The 18,754-nt window shown below is 41.5% G+C and overlaps 1 protein-coding gene across 1 annotated transcript in view; it reads left to right on the forward strand.

Moving 5' to 3' along the window:
- LOC122557182 (amine oxidase [flavin-containing]-like) overlaps positions 1-18,754 on the forward strand; it is a 76,568-nt gene that overhangs the window by 41,540 nt on the left and 16,274 nt on the right. The window contains exons 7-10 of the mRNA XM_043704583.1: positions 1,070-1,219; positions 5,392-5,551; positions 10,859-10,955; positions 11,587-11,640. Of these exons, the coding sequence (XP_043560518.1) occupies positions 1,070-1,219; positions 5,392-5,551; positions 10,859-10,955; positions 11,587-11,640 (461 nt within the window). The remainder of the gene's footprint in view (positions 1-1,069; positions 1,220-5,391; positions 5,552-10,858; positions 10,956-11,586; positions 11,641-18,754) is intronic.

The following is an 18,754-nucleotide window of genomic DNA, read 5'->3' on the forward strand; positions in this document are numbered from 1 at the left end:
TATCTGAATTAAACTCCATCTGCCACTTCTCAGCCCATTGGCCCATCTGGTCCAGATCCTGTTGTAATCTGAGGTAACCCTCTTCGCTGTCCACTACACCTCCAATTTTGGTGTCATCTGCAAACTTACTAACTGTACCTCTGATGCTCACATCCCAGTCATTTATGTAAATGACAAAAAGTGCTACTCGCTCCATCCCTGTATCTCTCCTCTTGGGCTTTTCGAACTTTCCCTCCCTGGACACGTATGGGAAGAGACTATTTTCTATTCTTTCTTTCTGTGCAAGGAAAAATATTTTGGTGAACTGGGTGGCGGAGGGCCCCCCTGGACTTTCAAATTGGCACAGACTACTTATGGAATGTATTCCCCTTGACTTCCTTACAAATATGGTGCACCGAAAGACCGAATTATTTTATAAAATATGGTAGCCCTTTTTGAATTACATAAATACAGATATTTCGGCTATCCTAACAAGGGCTTTTATTTAATTGAGATTACAAACCTGGCTGGTCCGCGGCCCCTCGGGGGAGGAATCCCGCACGAATACGGGTTTTATTATATCTGATGCTAACACATCCCGAGCATGTAAGAGACTTAAATATACACTCTGGTTAGTTGTAGGTTAGATTAGTAGATAGTTGAGTTTTGTTTGTTTTTGTTTTCTTTTCATCAGTTTTTTTTGTTTTGTTTTTTTTTGTTAAATTTTGGCTATTGTATATTTGAGCTAATTGTATATCAATGTTTATATCTGAGAGTTTTGTTTATTTTTGTAAACTTGTAAAAATGTTAAATTTCTAATAAAAATATCTATAAAAAAAAAGAACCATCTAAAATTAAATTCTTGATCCTTTTGTCAAGAAGGTCAGGAACTGTTTTCAAATTGTCACTTAAAGAAGAGCTGTAGATCTTGTCAATGTGCAGTAGTTTAAAGTAGATAAGTCAGCGTCTCCACAAACCTGTTGGGTCTTACAATGTCTTAAGCTGTTTTGTTTATATTTTGTGCTACTTCTTTAACTTTGAATTTACTTTGAAGGTGAAGCATCTTGAGCTCAATCTTTCATTTCTTCAGGAAAGGAAATTTATTGGTGGTTCGGGACAAATCAGTGAGCGCTTAGCTGAGCGAATGAAGGATCGTGTGAAGCTGAACAGGCCAGTAGTGAGAGTGGAACAAACTAAGGGAACTATCCGTGTGGTGACATTACATGGAGAGGAATATGAGGTGTGTGAATATATGACTACATGTCAGTGCTATACTCTATAATGTCACTTGTGGCCATCAAGCCCAACATTCTTTGTTCATGTTGCAAATAATACTAATGCTACACTCAAATTGCTTGCTTTAATTGTTTTATCAAAGTCAGAATTTGTCCATCAGTATTCTTTTAATATAGAATATTCACTTAAATAGTGACATCCCATTTTTCAACTGAGCCCTTAAGCTATTACTGCTTCTAGTAGTTAAGGAAGATGTGCCAATCCCTTGGCAGAACCCAGAAAAGAACAGGAAGCTTTACCAGTTTCTTGACCAAACGTTTCCCTCAAATCATACTGACAAATAATGTTAATTGGTTATTGATGGCAGTACTTTGTCGGGTCTTGTTCCTGTTGTGTTATGTCTCACAGCTAGTATGCAGTTTATCTTTAAGAAACATGCTCACCATATCATCATGGGTGAAAGGAAGGCACATAGCCAAGGTAAAGAATGGATCACTGGGATTGCCCCAAGATCTCTTCCTCACATCAGAAAGGGAAGTACTGAGGGTGGAGGTGAAAATCAAAGGCTGAAGTGTTGTCCTTATTACAAAGTGAGACAAATTTGTTCCGAATGCTGGAGGTTGCAAGGGAAACCTGGGGATTATTCAAGTTGCCAAGAATGAGTCCAAAAAGGGAACTCAAAATAAAAATGCTATTGATCGAATTGTAGCTATAAATACAAAAAAAGTGACCAGAGGAAAACACTGCTGAGTATAAGTCAGATGCATAGGATAGGTGAGAGATACAAAAGATTTTTGCCTAAAGGGAAGATAATCCTTTTTTCTTGAAATGATGCAGTCAAGCCCAAAAATTTACAAAGAAATATGGGGACTACTTAAACTCTTTTGATGGGGAAGGATTTAGTTTTCCTTCCAGGCAGTTCAATGAAAGCCAAAGTGTTGGTAAACAGGATGAATGGATTGTATATCCTGTCTCCAGTAACATACATGACCAAAGTTCATAAACACATAGGGCAGTTCAGTAAAATGCATTCTACAGGTCAGGTGGTAGGAAACCTCAACATGTAGTTTTTATGCTTTTATGCTCATACACAATTTTACTTATGTGTCATTTGATTGTGTAGGACCATTACTGCACACCATTATATCCTTACCATTATGGATATAGCAACCTGATTTCCAGAAGCTAATTCTTTGAGGACCATTACAGCTAAGATAGCAGTGGAAAAGTAAACTTCATTTAAATTAATTTATGGCTGTGAGATTAGGGGTCCATTAAAATTGCTCAGAGAATGGATATTAGACAAAGAGATGAATCCTCAACATTCAATTACATGGTCCATGTTTCTAGAAAGCCTTTAGGAGCTTGTCAGGTAGCGTAAGAGCTTTCAAAGATTTATTGAGCACTAATGAGAAATGGGCCAATAAATATTCAGCAACTCGATCATTTAAAGCGGAAGATGAACAGTTGGTATAGTTGCCTTTGCAAGGTGAAATTCTGAAAATAAAATTCAGTGGTCATACAAAGCAGTTTGGAAGGTTAATAAGGTGACTTATCTGTTAGATGCTCCTGACTGTGGAAAATGAACAGTTATGTCTCATAAAATGTTGTACCATTATCATTGAATCATAGAGTCATAGACTCATACAGCATGGAAACAGGCCATTTGCTTCAACTCGTCCCTGCTGACCAGACATCATAAATTAATCTAGTTCCATTTGCCTGCATTTGGCCCATATCCCGCTAAATCTTTCCTATTCAGGTACCCATACAGATGCCTTTTAAATGTAATAATTGTACCAGCCTCCACCACCTCCTCTGGCAGCTCATTCCATACATGCATTACCCTCTGTGTGAAAAGTTGCAGGAAAGAGGATGCAGTGGAGCCAGTGTGTCAAGTGATAAGAGTAGTGGAAGCTGACAGTGATAGTAAGAGCAATATGAAAGGAAAGATAAACAGTTTTCATAGCAAACCTCCTCCAATTTGATTACCCAATATGGAAAACTGGGACAGTTAGACAATGAGTTTTCATATTTAGAGGAAGGACAATGAGAGGATGGTATGGGTCTGTTTAGGAAGCAGAAAGTTATCTGTAGAGATATACCTGGACATATCACATTAGTTAGTCATGATGTCAATGTGGGAGAGTCAGTGGAAGAAAGCAGAATCCTTATTGGGTGAGCCCACATAAACAAGCTCAGATAGAGATAGTGAACAATGTAGAGAATACATGCTGGAAAATCATTGTCAACACAGATTTTCCAGCAGATTGAGAATAAAAATCTGCCCACAACGATTGAAGATGTGATGCATTCAACTTGGTGAAAGCCACCACTGAGGTGGGATGACCAATGTCCACAAATTCAGCACACAATCAAGGAGCAATCACCTGGTTCAGAATTGCAGGATGCTGCAAAACAAAAAGCGCCAGATCAACAGAGTAGTTCTCCTCCAGATTCTGCAATGGAGCAATTGTCCATTTCTAGAGAAAATACATCCACCTTGAAGGAAATCCAAGCAATTAAAGATTTCCCAATTTAAAAGATCTCACACTATCAAGAACAGAATCAAAATCATCAGTCTTCAACTCAGAGACATACCTAATTTCCATGTCCAAAGAGAACACAATCTGGAAAAATACTGTAACCCCAGACTGTCTGAATTTGTGAACTGTGGGGACAGTGGAGGGGGGGGGGTGAAAGGCATAGTGATAAATATCCATGGATGTATAATGCAAATAATGGGAAAAATGCTTGCGGGGGCAGGGGAGGGGAGCGGGGAGATTTTGAATAGGAAATTAAAGGGCCAAAAGGTTTAATACTGAGGATGTGCTATGCATCATCCACTAAGATGATATCAGATGCATTCGGTGGATAGGGACAATCAACTTAGGAACTTGAAGGATGAAAATCTAACATCAATGTCTTCCCTATGCTCTTAGTAACAATGTCCATCAAATTAATGTTGCTATTATACAATAAACTACATTTTGTTCAGGATCACTTCTCATTGGACGAGCAGATGGGTTTCCTCTACTACACTAGGTGAAGTAGATCATATTGTTCCCAACCAGGAAAGACCATAAAGGCAGCAAATTACCATGACCATGAGTTGTGGTGAGGATATATCCAGCAACTTAAGTGAAGCTTTTTCTCAACTTTTGTGAGCTAGTGTCAGCATTGTACCCTTCATTGACTTTATAGTCAACTATCAGACTTACTCCCAGTTCAGAGAAATATCACTTTAATTATGAGCTCCTTTGTGACCTTTCTTGGTTTGATGGCTTTGGTGGCAAATGAAGAATAGTTTTGAGCTTTGTGTTTAGACTCAGTTATTAATAAAATGTGATTATCCTTCAGCTATTACACATCGAAATGTCCCAACAATTAATTGCCACCTCAGATTCTTCAAGTGGCAGGATAATTTACCAGCTACAAGGCCTCTCAGCTGCCTTAATTTTAAAAATGCTGTGCAAAATAATCAGCATTATTAAAGATAAAGATGAAGAAGTGAAAGTGAGGTTTTCAATGTTTTAAAATTCCTGACCATGAGAGCTTTTCTTCAACAAAGTCAATGAAGTTAAGGAACGACTTGAAAGCAACTGAACCATGGAAAGGGTCTAAGACTTGAAAGTTCTGTAACTGGAAGCAACTGCTGTTCTGCAATTGTATAATAACTACAATACTTACAAGACCAAAGTTATAGCCTTCAGCAATTATCACAAGTTCTGCTCTCAGCCCTTTCCTGATCATTCTCAAATTGAACCAGATTTCTGTGGTCTCAATAACTTGGTGAGTTTCACATCCCATATTTTCCATCACAAATACTGTTTCAATCTGCCCACACAACATTGCCCACTCCGACCCTATCTAAACCATTCCATTACTGAAAACCTTTTCCATGTTTTATCATCTCCACATTTGTCGAGTTTAACATTTTCTTGCCCGACCTGTCATTCCTTGAGCTTCCATGAGATCAAACTAGTCAATAAACTTCCTCTATCTATTGCTTAGTCTCACAATCTCCTCAACCTTGCAACACTTCTTTCTTATTCATCATTGGAAAATTTTTCTTTCCCTTTCTGCAATAATTTGTCAATTATTCTCGAGCATTCTCCAGTCTTTCTCTGTTGGTTGTTAACCTGTTCTGATTAATTTCTCTTGTGTTATTTCTAGGCTGATTATGTCATTAGTGCTATCCCACCAACCCTCATTCAGCAAATTCACTACAATCCTCCACTGCCTCCATTGCGAAACCAGTTAATCCAGCGTGTGCCAATGGGATCCATCATTAAGTGTATGGTTTACTACAGCCGGGCTTTCTGGAGGGAGAAAGGTTAGTATCTGTTCATGGGACCCCAGTGGTCAGAGGCAGAATCCAGACCCAAAACGTGTGCTGAGATTAAATAAGAACTTGCATTTACTTTGTGTCTCCACATCTGCGAGTGGCCCAAGATATATAGGCAATAGATTACTAGATAGTAGATTATCTTTGAAGTATAATCACAAGTATTAAAAATAGCAATCAAATAATTAAGCAAACTTATTTTAGTGCTGGAGGTTGAGAGAGGGATATTGATCAGTATACTTGGGAAAAGTGTACTCTTCCTTGAATACTAAAGTAGAATCTTTTACACTCACTGCAGCAGCAGAAAGACTTCTGGTTTAATATAAAATCCATTTCAGACAAAACTTAGTCATTGCTTAAGACAAAAACAGTTGTCAAAAATAATCATTGGCTAATCAGTAGTGCTAAATATTTGCTTGAATATCCTATATGTTTTTCATAAAATTACGTCATCTTTTTAATACCTGATGTATAACGCACTGCAGGGAGACAATAGGAGAACAGCCAGCAACAGAAATGTTACTCATTGGCCCTTTTTATGAAACGGAAGACCCCATTATACATAACTGACATGACCTCAGATGACAAGAGCCCCAGCAAACCATTCATTTCAACTATTTTGAAGAAGAAATTTTTTAACAAAACAAATGGGCAGGATAATATTCAATGAGTGGCTTTTCAGGCACTTGACATTGCAATTATTTTGAGCAATCCACAGCATTCCTATTGAGTATGTGCGAAAGAAATTACTACTTAGCTGGGCTCTTGGGCCAAAAATGGCATTTTGGAAAGAAAATGTTTAAAAACATAGACATAGACAATATTAAATTCCATTTTCATCTCATTCCTTGCAGATTAATAAATAAAAATTCTGGGGCTTTCATCTTCTCCTGCCAGCAGTCTGATGCCACTTGGTATGGAATGAGTGACTATCGCCATCCACTGGCTGCAGGGTAAAACCGCAGAACTGTTAAGGTGCAGAAGGAGGCTGTCCAGCCCGAACTGCCAACATCGGCTCTCCAAACGAGCATCATGACTTTGTGCCATCCTCTGCCTTTTCCTCCAACCCTTTCACATTGTTTTGGATCAAATAATAATCTAATGTCTTCTTGAATGTCTCAGTCAAACCTGCCTTCACCACACTTCCAGGCAGTGCATTCCAGAGCCAAACCACACATTGTGTGAAAAGATTTATTCTTGTCTCACTTTTGTAAATCACTTAAATCTGTGCCTTTTCATTCACATTCATTTTATGAGCAGGAATAGCTTCTCCCAATCTAGTCTATGCAGCTAATTCATAATTTTGGAAACCTCTATTGAACCTCCTCTTGGACTTCAATTAAAACTGGCTCCTTCACTAACTCTCTGCAGCTCCCATGTCACTTTAGGTGTCTGTAGACATTTTGTTCTCTACTACCAATGCAATTATGTAATCTAGAGTGTTTGTTGGGCCTCCCTTGCCTTTACCAGCTGTTGAAATAGATGTGAAGACAATTGGAAGGCGTATGGCTAACTGCTAACCGCTATGCTGCTCTCCGGGGGGATCAATCCTGACCTCTCCAATCCATCCTCGTAGGATTGAAGTTTGTCATCCCTGGAATCTTTCACAGAACTATTTTCTGCAATCTCTCCAACGTGTTCATAAGCCACCTATAGATTAGTGCCCATGACTGTACACAATTCTCCAGCTGAAGTCTAATAGCTGCTTTCTGTAAATCTAACATCATCTCCTCACATTTATGCTCCATTAATAAAGTCTGGGATTCTGTATGCTTTAGTAACTGCTTTCTCAACCTGTTCTGCCACCTTCACTGATCTATGTGCAGATACATCCATTCCTTCTGCTCCTGCACCACTTAAGAATTTACCCCTATTTTGAATTGTTTGTCAATGCTCTTCCTACCAAAATGCATCACCTCACATTTCTCTGCATTGAATTTCATTTGCCACCTATCTGCCCATTCCTCCAACTTGTCTATATCATTTTGCAGTGCTACATTTTTCTCCTCACAGTTTATAATGTTTCCAAATTTCTTATCATCAGTAAACTTTCTAATTGTCCCCATCAAGATCTAGATCATTGATATCCATTAGGAAAAGCAAGATCGCAATACTGTCACCTGAGGAACATTTACTGGGGATCCTAGTACTGATAGTTATGAACATAGTCTGCACACAATTCACGGACCACGAAAACTCATCCTCTCAGGCCACTCATGGCCAGGTAAAGTGTCCGACTGCAGTTCGGGGAGTGTGCAATGGCCAATGCTATACGGCCATCACAGGCAGTCATAGAAGTCATTTATAGACATGTCAGGGAACTGCAAGGCCAACAGTCATGAATCCGGTCAGTCATATCCAGGGACAGTTCATCAAAGTCAGTCAGAGGTCTGGGCCAAGTACTGTACCAGAGATCTGAGAGCTGATTGGTGTGGAGGGTGCAAGGTAGTGGCAGCAGCTGAAGTTAGTGTTAGAGTGAGGTTGCTGAAAGAATGAAGCCGTCAAGACTGGTATTGAAGGGAAGAGCAGAGGTGTGTATTGAGGTGGGGACAACAGTGATGATGGAAGGAAGCTCAGCTACATGAGGGCACTCAGAACAGCATTGGAGGGCATGATAACTTACAGAAGATGGGAGTCCCTCTCACTGTCGCCTCTGCAGGGACAGCATAGAGAAGCAAAGTGAGCATCATTAATGCATAATGTGGGTGCTCAGGGGGCGGGGGGGAAAGTTGTGGGGAAAAGTTCAATATGGTGGGCCTTCACAGGGCAAGGGGATGGGTGGAAATGGGCTTGTCAGGGTGGCGTAACACAAACCATGATGTGAAGTCTGCAGGGACGTATCTGGGCCGGCCCAGTGCTGACCATGTCCACCATGAGCTGTATTCCCCACAATCACTTACTGTTTATTAGACACTAACTGCAACTCGGAAAATACCTGGGTGGAGTTTGAGGAAAAAAAGTGTGGGATTCCCAGCTGCTCGACACAACTAGGACATTGAAGGGGCAAGTACATGAAGCATGTGCTTGCAAATTCCAACTACCTTTCATTTGTAATTGTTTCATCACTCATTGACAATACATACAGAAGGTATGTGCTTAGGGTTTAAATGCTGGTTAAAAACAATCTGCACCATGCCAGTAGTGCTGGCAAATCTAACAACAGCATCTCAATAATGCAGAGGTTAGCAGCAATGATGTAAAAAGAGACAAAAGTTGGCCAAAAGCAACCCATAACGTGTGAAACTTGTAAGGATTCTTAGGAAATGCAGACAAGCATGTCATTGTCTTTTGAGTAAGTACTGTACCTCAAATACCACAAGGTTTGAGTATTTATGCTGTACATGAAATATAAAAGTGATGCGTTACCCCCTACATTAGGTTTCTATTACTTACTATGTGTTTGTACATTAATTTGGGGAGTGTGTTGATGTTTTTACATAGATGTTTTGAGGGAAGTTGATGTCTCATAACTTCACTTTGTCAGGGTTTACTGCGATTTTGCTTTTGATTATCCATGATGTTTGATCACTCTGCACACTCCTGGTCCCATAGGCGCCAGTTCATAAAATGTTTGATGAATTATAATGGACTGTAAGAAATACAATGATAAGTTTAATGATTGTTGTCGGCCTGGGATGGGGAGAGGTTCAGAGCACAGTAGACACTCCGTCTATGATGTAATGTGTTAGTCACTCAGCCAGCGTGGCACCTTCACCAAGTTGGTGAGCATTCTGAGGCTGCAGTTGAATAAACAAAAGTGAAATGGCTGTCATTATCAGATGCTGTAGGTCTCACTGTCTGGAGAATTTTTAACAGTCCTGAGCTGCTGAATATGCCACCACTGCATATTTTCAGGGAGGAGAACCTATTTTGCTCCTTTACTTTCCAACGTAGATCATTGCCAGCAAGAGTTCTGTGTCCAGGTGCTGGCAGTTTGTTGGACACTGTGGCTATCTTCTTAAGAAGGTGAAGGCAAATACAGGAGGACCAGGCCCAGCTGCAAGCCCTGTAGTAGAGCAGGTCACTGTAAGGGACAAGAAATAACTAATCATTGAGAAGTTGCAGCCAGAGCTCCCCTCAGGATGTATCGGAGCTGCAGCGGGACCAATGCTTTATGGCCCTGCCTCCAGTTCCTGGAGGTGAGTGAGGTGTACAGTCAACACAGCTCCACATGTCCCAGCACACTGTGATGGGACAATGTCGGATACTGGAGTGGGACCTGAGGGCTACAGGAGGGGGAGCCCATCCTCTCCCAGTCGCTGGGAGGGTGACAGCTGCTTTGAATTTCTATGTGATTGGTTCCTTCCAGGGAATGACGGGTGACCTGCTTGGGATCTCTCAGCTGTGCATCAGGACAGTGACTGATGCTATTTGTGCAAGGTCACACTGGGTCATTGTGTTCTGCCATGACAGGGTCAGTGTTGCAGTCTGGGCAGTAAAATTCAGGGAAGTAGCTAGACACACCTCCACAAACAAGGTAAGAGAATGAGGTTGTATTTGCAAAGAAGTATCAGTCATGCCAGTATGGCTTTGTAGCTGCTGTACAATGGCACTGTTTGTGAAGGGCAATGCCTCATTGCCAACAGTTGTGTGGGTACAGAGCAGCATTCCAAAAGTGGCCTGAGTACCAACGAAACTGGCCTTTCAAAATATCTGGTGTAGTGAGTTCTTTTTGGAATGGCGAGTAATAGGGGAGACTAGAATTAGGTGAGTGGGCACCATAGATTTGCGATGGGTCGTTAATGTGGTGAGTCTGGTAAGATATGGCAAAACAGCTCTGTATAACATCATTACCCATGAAGAGGTCAGCACTACAATCTGGGCAGTAAGATTCAGGAATATGGCTGGATTCCATCAGGTGCAAGGTACCATAGACTGTACATGCATGGCACTGAGAGGGTCATGTCACAACACTGCGGAATTCATCACCAGGAAAGGTTTATGTCTATGGTACCTTGCACTTAGGGAAAACCATCTGAATCCCGAATTCTGAATGTTTCTGAATCCTGCAGCCCAGGCTGCAGCACTGACCTAGTTATGGGGAAATAAAAAAGGTAAGGAGTTTTCTCCCTGTATCTTACCAAACATACCTCATTGACTATCTATCCAATACCCATAGTGCCCTCTCACCAGATTCTAGTCCCATCCGACCGAAACCCTCAGTGAAACTTGCTGCAGCTGATATTTCATCAAAAAGATATAAGATTCAGCCCGTAGTGTGTGCTGCATGTATACAGTGTTTTCTGTCCACATAGTATTTCCTGACGCTCTGTAATAAACTCTTTCTGCTGGCAGGTTATTGTGGTACTATGATGATTGAAGATGAGGACTCACCTATCTCCCTGACACTGGATGACACCAAGCCTGATGGTTCGCACCCTGCAATTATGGGGTACAGTTCACAGAGTTGAAGAAATGCACACCACAAATGTATTATTTTAAAAAGATCAAAATTAACACAGGAAATGTTTGAAAAATAACTGGAGGAAACTTAGGCTCACTACAAACTTGTGGGCAACTTTGCTTCTCTTAAACAGAACAACTGAACCACCAACCTGCATCCCAACCTCCTGAATTTGTTGATTGCTTACCTGCAACATCCTTTTATAAGTCTTATTCACTCTGTATAATTTCTTTGCATTTGCAAACATAGAAAAAAGTCCAAATTTGGGACTCCTGGCCAGGGGCACGTGTTGTTCAGTTTGTAAGCTTCATGGAATTATGCACTTCCCTACTATGATGGTGTGGGGTGTTCATCGAGAGCTGAGAAAGATAATGAATTGTTTATTAATTACATTCTTTAGTGAAGCAACTTTGAAACCTTCCTCATTAACATTTCAGCCACCTTTTTGCCTTTTTAAAAAGAAATATACATATGTGTATACACTTCAATGAAAACATTTTTCCAAATTTTGAAATGTGACAAACACAGAATAATGTTCATGTGCTGTGGATAATTGATGATTTAGTTACTGGTAATTAGATAATCCAAGGTATGACTGAGTCCTGTTATTTGTTTCTAGGTTCATATTGGCAAGGAAGGCGCGACTTTTACTTCGTCTCACCAAATCAGAGAGGTCGGTATTGTGATGTTTGGCTGATAGTAGCTGACCTTACCTGTGATAGTTTTAAAACTACCTGACATGTCAAAGTGAGGGTTTGTTCTCAATGTTTTATGAAATCTCTTATAAACCTATACTCTCAGCACCCCTTAACACCTTTAACAAGGTTTCTGTATTTAAATAGAACTCACATTCACAGTCAGGTATGAGAACAGTAAACATCATGATTACTGCATGATCTTTGCTTCAAATCCTTTCCCTACATGGCTGCGAGCTTGTACTGATTATAGTAGTGCCCCTTGTACCCGTGGGGCATACATTCTAAGACCTAATGCGGAAGCCCAAAATCATGGATAGGAGCAAGCCCATTCACTTAAATGGGAAATTTACCTTCCCAGCAGCCCCTGGTCCCTGTCTCTGGAAAGTTCTCTATAATATGGTCAAGCCGTGGTAAACCGCAGGTAACTGAAACCACGGAAAACGGATCCACGGATACGGGGTTGCCCTGTATTTTCACATTGGGTCGAGTTATTTCTGTGAATGAAGAAGTGGTGAATTGAATGGGCAGCACAGTGGTTCAGTGGTTAACACTGCTGCCTCACAACGCCAGGGGGCTGGTTTTGATTCCATCCTCAAGTGACAGTCAGTGTAAAGTTTGCACACTCTCTTCGTGTTTGTATGGCTTTCCTCTGGGTGTTCTGGTTTCCTCCCACAATCCAAAGATGTGCAGGTTAGGTGGATTGACCATGTTAAATTGCCCATAATGTCAGGCTAGATGGCTTAGCCATGGGAAATGCAGGGTTACAAGGATATGTAAGGGGGGGGGTCTGGGTAGATGCTCTTCAGAGGGTCGGTGTGGACTTGTTGGGTTGAATAGCCTGCTTCCCCACTGTAGGGATTCAGGTTCCCCCTCAATCTCCTTTTTTCTAATGAAAATAAACCTAACCTACTCAACCTTTCTTCATAGCTAGCACCTTCCATACCAGGCAACATCCTCGGAAACCTTCTCTGCACCCTCTCCAAAGCGTCCACATCTTTTTGGTAATGTGGTGACCAGAACTGTACACAGTATTCTAAATTTTCTTAAATTACTGTCTTCAGACCCGTCATGATTTTGGATATCTTAGTCAAATCTCCTCTCAACCTTCTCGAGGGAAAACAGCTTCAGCACCTGCATCTACCTGTGAACTGAAGTCCTGCTTTACTGGAACCAGTCTTAGACGTCTTTTCTGCGTTCTCTCAAAATGCTTTCACTGCCTTCTTAAAGTGTGGTCCTTTAAATAGGACACAATAGCTCAACTGAGGCTGAACCAGTGCTTTATAACGGTTTACAATAACTTCCTTGCTTTTGTATTCCATACCCCTATCAATAGATCTTAGGATACATCTTATTAACTGCTTTCTCAGTCAACCTGTCTGCCAAATACAATGATTTGTGCACCTAGACTCCAAGACCCTCTGTACCCACTTTAGAATTGCACTCTTTATTTTACATCATTTACCCTCATTCTTCTCACCAAAGTGTAACATCACAATTCTCTGCATTCAATTCCATTTGCCACATGCCTTCCTATTCTATCTGTACCATATCATCTTGAAGACTATCACTATCCCCTCAGAGCTCACGATGTTTGAACATTTTGTGTCATCTGAAAATTTTGAATTTGTGCCCCGTGCACCTACATTTAGGTCATTAATAAAAATCAAGGCAAACTAGATTCCTAAGACAAGCCTTGGAAACATACAATAAACTTTCTTCCGGTCCGATCAACAACTGCTCACCTGTACTGTCTGTTCTTGGCCACTCAGCCAACTTCATGGAAATAAGAATCAAGTGAGATGAAAATTTTAGAATCCCTACAGTGTGGAAACAAGCCACTTGGCCCAACAGGTCCACCCCAACCCTCCTTAGAGTATACCACCCAGACCCGTTCCCCCTACTCTACTACTTACATTTCCCCCTGACCAACGCACCTAACCTACACATCCCTGAACACTATGGGCAATTTAACTTGGCCAATTCACCTAATCTGCATATCTTTGGATCACAGTAGGAAACCGGAGCACCCAGAGGAAACCCACACAGACACTGGGAGAACATGTAAATTCCACGCAGAGTTAATATGTCCCCTTGTGTTAGCCTTTATCATCTGAGGAAAAAGGCTCTCACTGTCCACCCTATCTATCCCTCTGATTATTTTATACGTCTCAATTAAGTCACGTCTCAACCTTCTTCTCTCCAACAAAAACAGCCTCAGTTTCCTCAGCCTTTCCTCGTAAGACCTCCCTTTCATACCAGGCAACATCCTAGTAAATCTCTTCTGAGCCCTTTCCAAAGCTTCCACATTCTGCCTAAAATGCGGTGACCAGAACTGTACGCAATACTCCAGGTGCAGCCTTACCAGTGTCTTGTACAGCTGTTACTCTGCAGCTGTTCCTGTTACTCTGCAACTCCAGCCAAACTGATTCTACATTCTGATCTCCAAGTCAAGGTCATCTCTAATTATTGCATCAACCCCATCCTTGATTAACAGTGCTATGGCTGTATCTTTACCTAGTTTCATATTTTTCTTAGAAGTCATATCCCCCCTGAATAACAAGGATGCAATTTTTGTCATCCTGTAGCCACGTTTCCTTAATGGCTATTGGATGATATTTATTTACTTCATTGAGCAATCGAGTTCAGCAAGTAATAGGGAAGGTAGATAGAATGTTGGTCTTTATTTCAAAGGGAATGGAGAATGAAAATAGGGAGATCTTGTTAAAACTGTGTATGGCACTAGATGACAGCAGGAATACTGTGGATAATTTTGGACCCCTTATCTAAGGAAAGATCTACTGGGATTGGAAGGTTTGCTAGCTTGATTCTGGAGGGTCTTTCTTATGAAGAGAGAGTGAGGAGTTGGGTTTGTTCACAATAGAGTTTAGAAAAAGAGATTGAATCATACAAGATTCTTAAGGGCCTTGATAGGGTAGACTCTGAAATGCTCTTTCTCTTTGTGGGACAGCCTATGGCCAGAGGGCATAATCTCAGAAAACAAAGTTCGCCCATTTAACACAAAACTGAGGTGGAACTGTTTTTTCATTTAAAGGGTAATGAGTCTGTGAAATTCTTTACAGCAGAGCTCTTTAGAGATTTGGTTGTTAATTATATCCAAGGCTGAGATCGACAGATTTTTAATCAATAGGGAATCAAGGGTTATACACATACGGCAATAAAGTTAAGGTGGGGATTATCAGATTAGCCATGATTTCATTGAATGGCAGAGCTGATTCGATGGACAGGATAGCCCACTACTGCTCCTGCATCTTATTATCTTGTCAATTTTTGTACTTTGGTATGAACGTCTATAGTTTTGAGATGGACTAAGGTGAAAAGAGAGTTTTCTATTTAAGCAGAGTGGAAGAGTGTGGTGCTGGAAAAGCACAGCTGGTTAGGCAGCATCAGAGGAGCGGGAGAATCAATGTTTTGAGCATAAGCTCTTCATCAGGAAGAGCTCTCCTGCTCCTCGGATGCTGCCTGACCGGCTGTGTTTTTCCAACACCACACTCTTTGACTCTGATCTCCAGCATCTGCAGTCCTCACGTTCTCCCATTTAAGCAGTAAAGGTAATATCATCATAGCCCTACTGAACCGTAGGTATCAGAGAGAGATGACCAGGTGGTGGCTCAGCCTTAGAGTCACCATATCTCAAGAAAGGGGATCAGTGGGGGATGGATTGAGAAGGACAGTCCTTCATGATAACCTCAGCCAGCACCAGAATTCAGCCCATCCTATTAACTTATGCTGTATCACAAACTGGCCGCCAGCCAACTGATCTAAACAACTCCCATTTAAACAGTCCTTAATACTGGAAACAGAGAGCATTTTATCTTCAATGAGGTTAACAATCACGGAATAATAGGGGGACTATCATACAGACTTGTTATATACCGTTTGGATTTTAAAGGTCTTTGTTTCAGATTTCATGCTGAAGACGGTTGTAGTCCTATCATCAGCAAGCAGTTGTAAGATTGTAATGAAGCTTCTTGGATTTCCAAATCTTGGAGAAAAATTCACAGAGCCTCACGATTTACTGAATTAAAGTCTTTGGTCAGAACAATGAATGCAATGAATTACTCCTGCTGCTCTCTTCAATATTTTCCTCAGATCAGTCTCGCAAGAAAATTCGTGTCAAAAGTTCTTCTTGAAAGTCTTGATCCACAATCTGTCTCTGGCAAGATTTTCTCAGCAATAGGAAGTAGGTAATTCAGAAGAATGCAGGTCAGAACACCTCCATTTTTTCCCCGATATTTTATATCTCCCTTTCTGGTGATAATTACAATTATCATGTTCCTGACAACAGTGGAAGTGCCTTTTTCTTTCAAATCTGCAGGATGGGTCAATGGAGCCTTGTTGTGAGTAAGGATCACCAGCTTTGACCATCTCAGATAAAATACTACCAGGCCTGCGGGCTTTGTTATTTTTCATCCAGATGTAGGACTAAGACATCAAACTTCCTGTTGTACTTCTTGCATCTTGTGATGTGTTTGGGACAAATAGATGTTCATTCCCGATTGAACAAGTCAATGATGTGTCAAGATCATAATTTAGGAGTTGCCAGCGATTTGATCTAGGATGATTTCTACCATGAGAAGGCTCAGGGCAAAGTTCCCCAAGTTATTCTGGTTCTGAATGGATACCCCAAATTGTTAAGCTATCAGTGAGGACAGAAGAAGGGCGGCACGGTGGCACAGTGGTTAGCACTGCTGCCTCACAGCTCCAGAGACCTGGGTTCAATTCCCGCCTCAGGCGACTGACTGTGTGGAGTTTGCACGTTCTCCCCGTGTCTGCGTGGGTTTCCTCCGGGTGCTCTGGTTTCCTCCCACAGTCCAAAGATGTGCAGGTCAGGTGAATTGGCCATGCTAAATTGCCCATAGTGTTAGGTAAAGGGTAAATGTAGGGGGTATGGGTGGGTTGCGCTTCGGCGGGGCGGTGTGGATTTGTTGGACCGAAGGGCCTGTTTCCACACTGTAAGTAATCTAATCTAATTAAAATCTAATTAAGAAATGACTCCCATTACTTATTCAATTAGATCCTTGGCTGGTTGCAAAAAGTTTAGTTTAAAAAGGAATCCCTCCCTTGTGGATCCCTTCTTCCCACTAAATGATTTTACGCTTCAAAAGGTGCCTACTTAACAGGATTTTGCTTGCAATGCAGGGATAATTGGTGCCTAGTTCTTTGACTGTGACCATCACAGCACATGAGCACTCAATCCAGGCTGATACACAGGGTTGTGGTTGTTTTTATAATCCTGTTTTGTATATTCCTGTTATGTCTCTCTCTCTCTGTTTGAAGATTTTCCTGCTACTGCTGCTTTGGGGTTCTGATCCATTGTCATGCCACTTCACGTGGTTTTGAATTTGTCCTTCTGGTGGAAGACAGTGTTTGTTATAATGAGACCATGTTGCCCTCACTTTGTCAGCAAGAGAACACAATTTGCATTGGTTTTTAGAGTCATAGAGTCATAGAGATGTACAGCACGGAAACAGACCCTTCGGTCAAGCTCGTCCATGCCAACCAGATATCCCAACCCAATCTAGTTCCACCTGCCAGCACCCAGCGCATATCCCCCCAAACCCTTCCTATACCCATTCAGATGCCTTTTAAATGTTGCAATTGTAACAGCCTCCACCACTTCCTCTGGCAGCTCATTCCACACACGTACCACCCTCTGCGTGAAAAAGTTGCCCCTTAGGTCTCTTTTATATCTTTCCCCTCTCATCCTAAACCTATGCCCTCTAGTTCTGGACTCCCTGACCCCAGGGAAAAGACTTTGTTTATCCTATCCATGCCCCTCATGATTTTGTAAAACTTTTAAAAGGTCACCCCTCAGCCTCCGATGCTCCAGGGAGAACAGTCCCAGCCTATTCAACCTCTCCCTATAGCTCAAATCCTCCAACGCTGGCAACATCCTTGTAAATCTTTTCTGAACCCTTTCAAGTTTCACAACATCTTTCAGATAGGAAGGACACCAGAATTGTACGCAATATTCCAACAATATCCTGTACAGCCGCAACATGACCTCCCAACTCCTGTACTCATTACTTTGACCAATAAAGGAAAGCATACCAACAGTGGCCTAACCAATATCCTGTACAGCCGCAACATGACCTCCCAACTCCTGTACTCATTACTTTGACCAATAAATGAAAGCATACCAAATGCTGCCTTCACTATCCTATCTACCTATGACTCCACTTTCAAGGAGCTATGAACCTGCACTCCAAGGTCTCTTTGTTCAGCAACACTACAGAGGACTTTACCATTAAGTGTATAAGTCCTGCTAAGATTTGCTTTCCCAAAATGCAGCACCTTGCATTTATCGGAATTAAACTCCATCTGCCACTTCTCAGCCATTGGCCCATCTGGTCAAGATTCTGTTGTAATCTGAGGTAACCTTATTCGCTGTCCACTACACCTCCAATTTTGGTAGCATCTGCAAATTTATTAACTATACCGCATGCTTACATCCAAGTCATTTAATCATTAACGAAAAGTAGTGGATCCAGCACTGATCCTTGTGGCACTCCACTGGTCACAGGCTTCCCATCTGAAAAACTACCCTCCACCACCATCCTCTGTCTTCTACCTTTGAGCCAGTTCTGTATCCAAATGGCTAGTTCTCCCTGTATTCCATGAGATCTAATCTTGCTAACCAGACTCCCATAGGGAAACTTGTCGAACGCCTTACTGAAGTCCATATAGATCACATCTACTACTTTGCCCTCATTATTCCTCTTTGTTACTTCCAAAAACTCAATCAAGTTTGTGAGACATGATTTCCCACGCACAAAGCCATGTTGACTATCCCTAATCAGTCCTTGCCTTTCCAAATGCATGTACATTCTGTGCCTCAGGATTCTCTCCAATCACATGCCCAGCACCAACATCAGGCTCATTGGTCTATAGTTCCCTGGCCTGTCCCTACAATCCTTCTTCAACTCTATTAGCCAACCTCCAGTCTTCTGCATCTCACCTGTGACTATCGATGATACAAATATATCGGGAAGAGGCTCAGCAATCACTTGTCCAGCTTCCCACAGAGTTCTAGGGTACACCTGACCAGGTCCTGGGGATTTATCCATT

Source organism: Chiloscyllium plagiosum, chromosome 15 (genome assembly GCF_004010195.1).
Source record: "Chiloscyllium plagiosum isolate BGI_BamShark_2017 chromosome 15, ASM401019v2, whole genome shotgun sequence".
Taxonomy (NCBI): Eukaryota; Metazoa; Chordata; class Chondrichthyes; order Orectolobiformes; family Hemiscylliidae; genus Chiloscyllium; species Chiloscyllium plagiosum.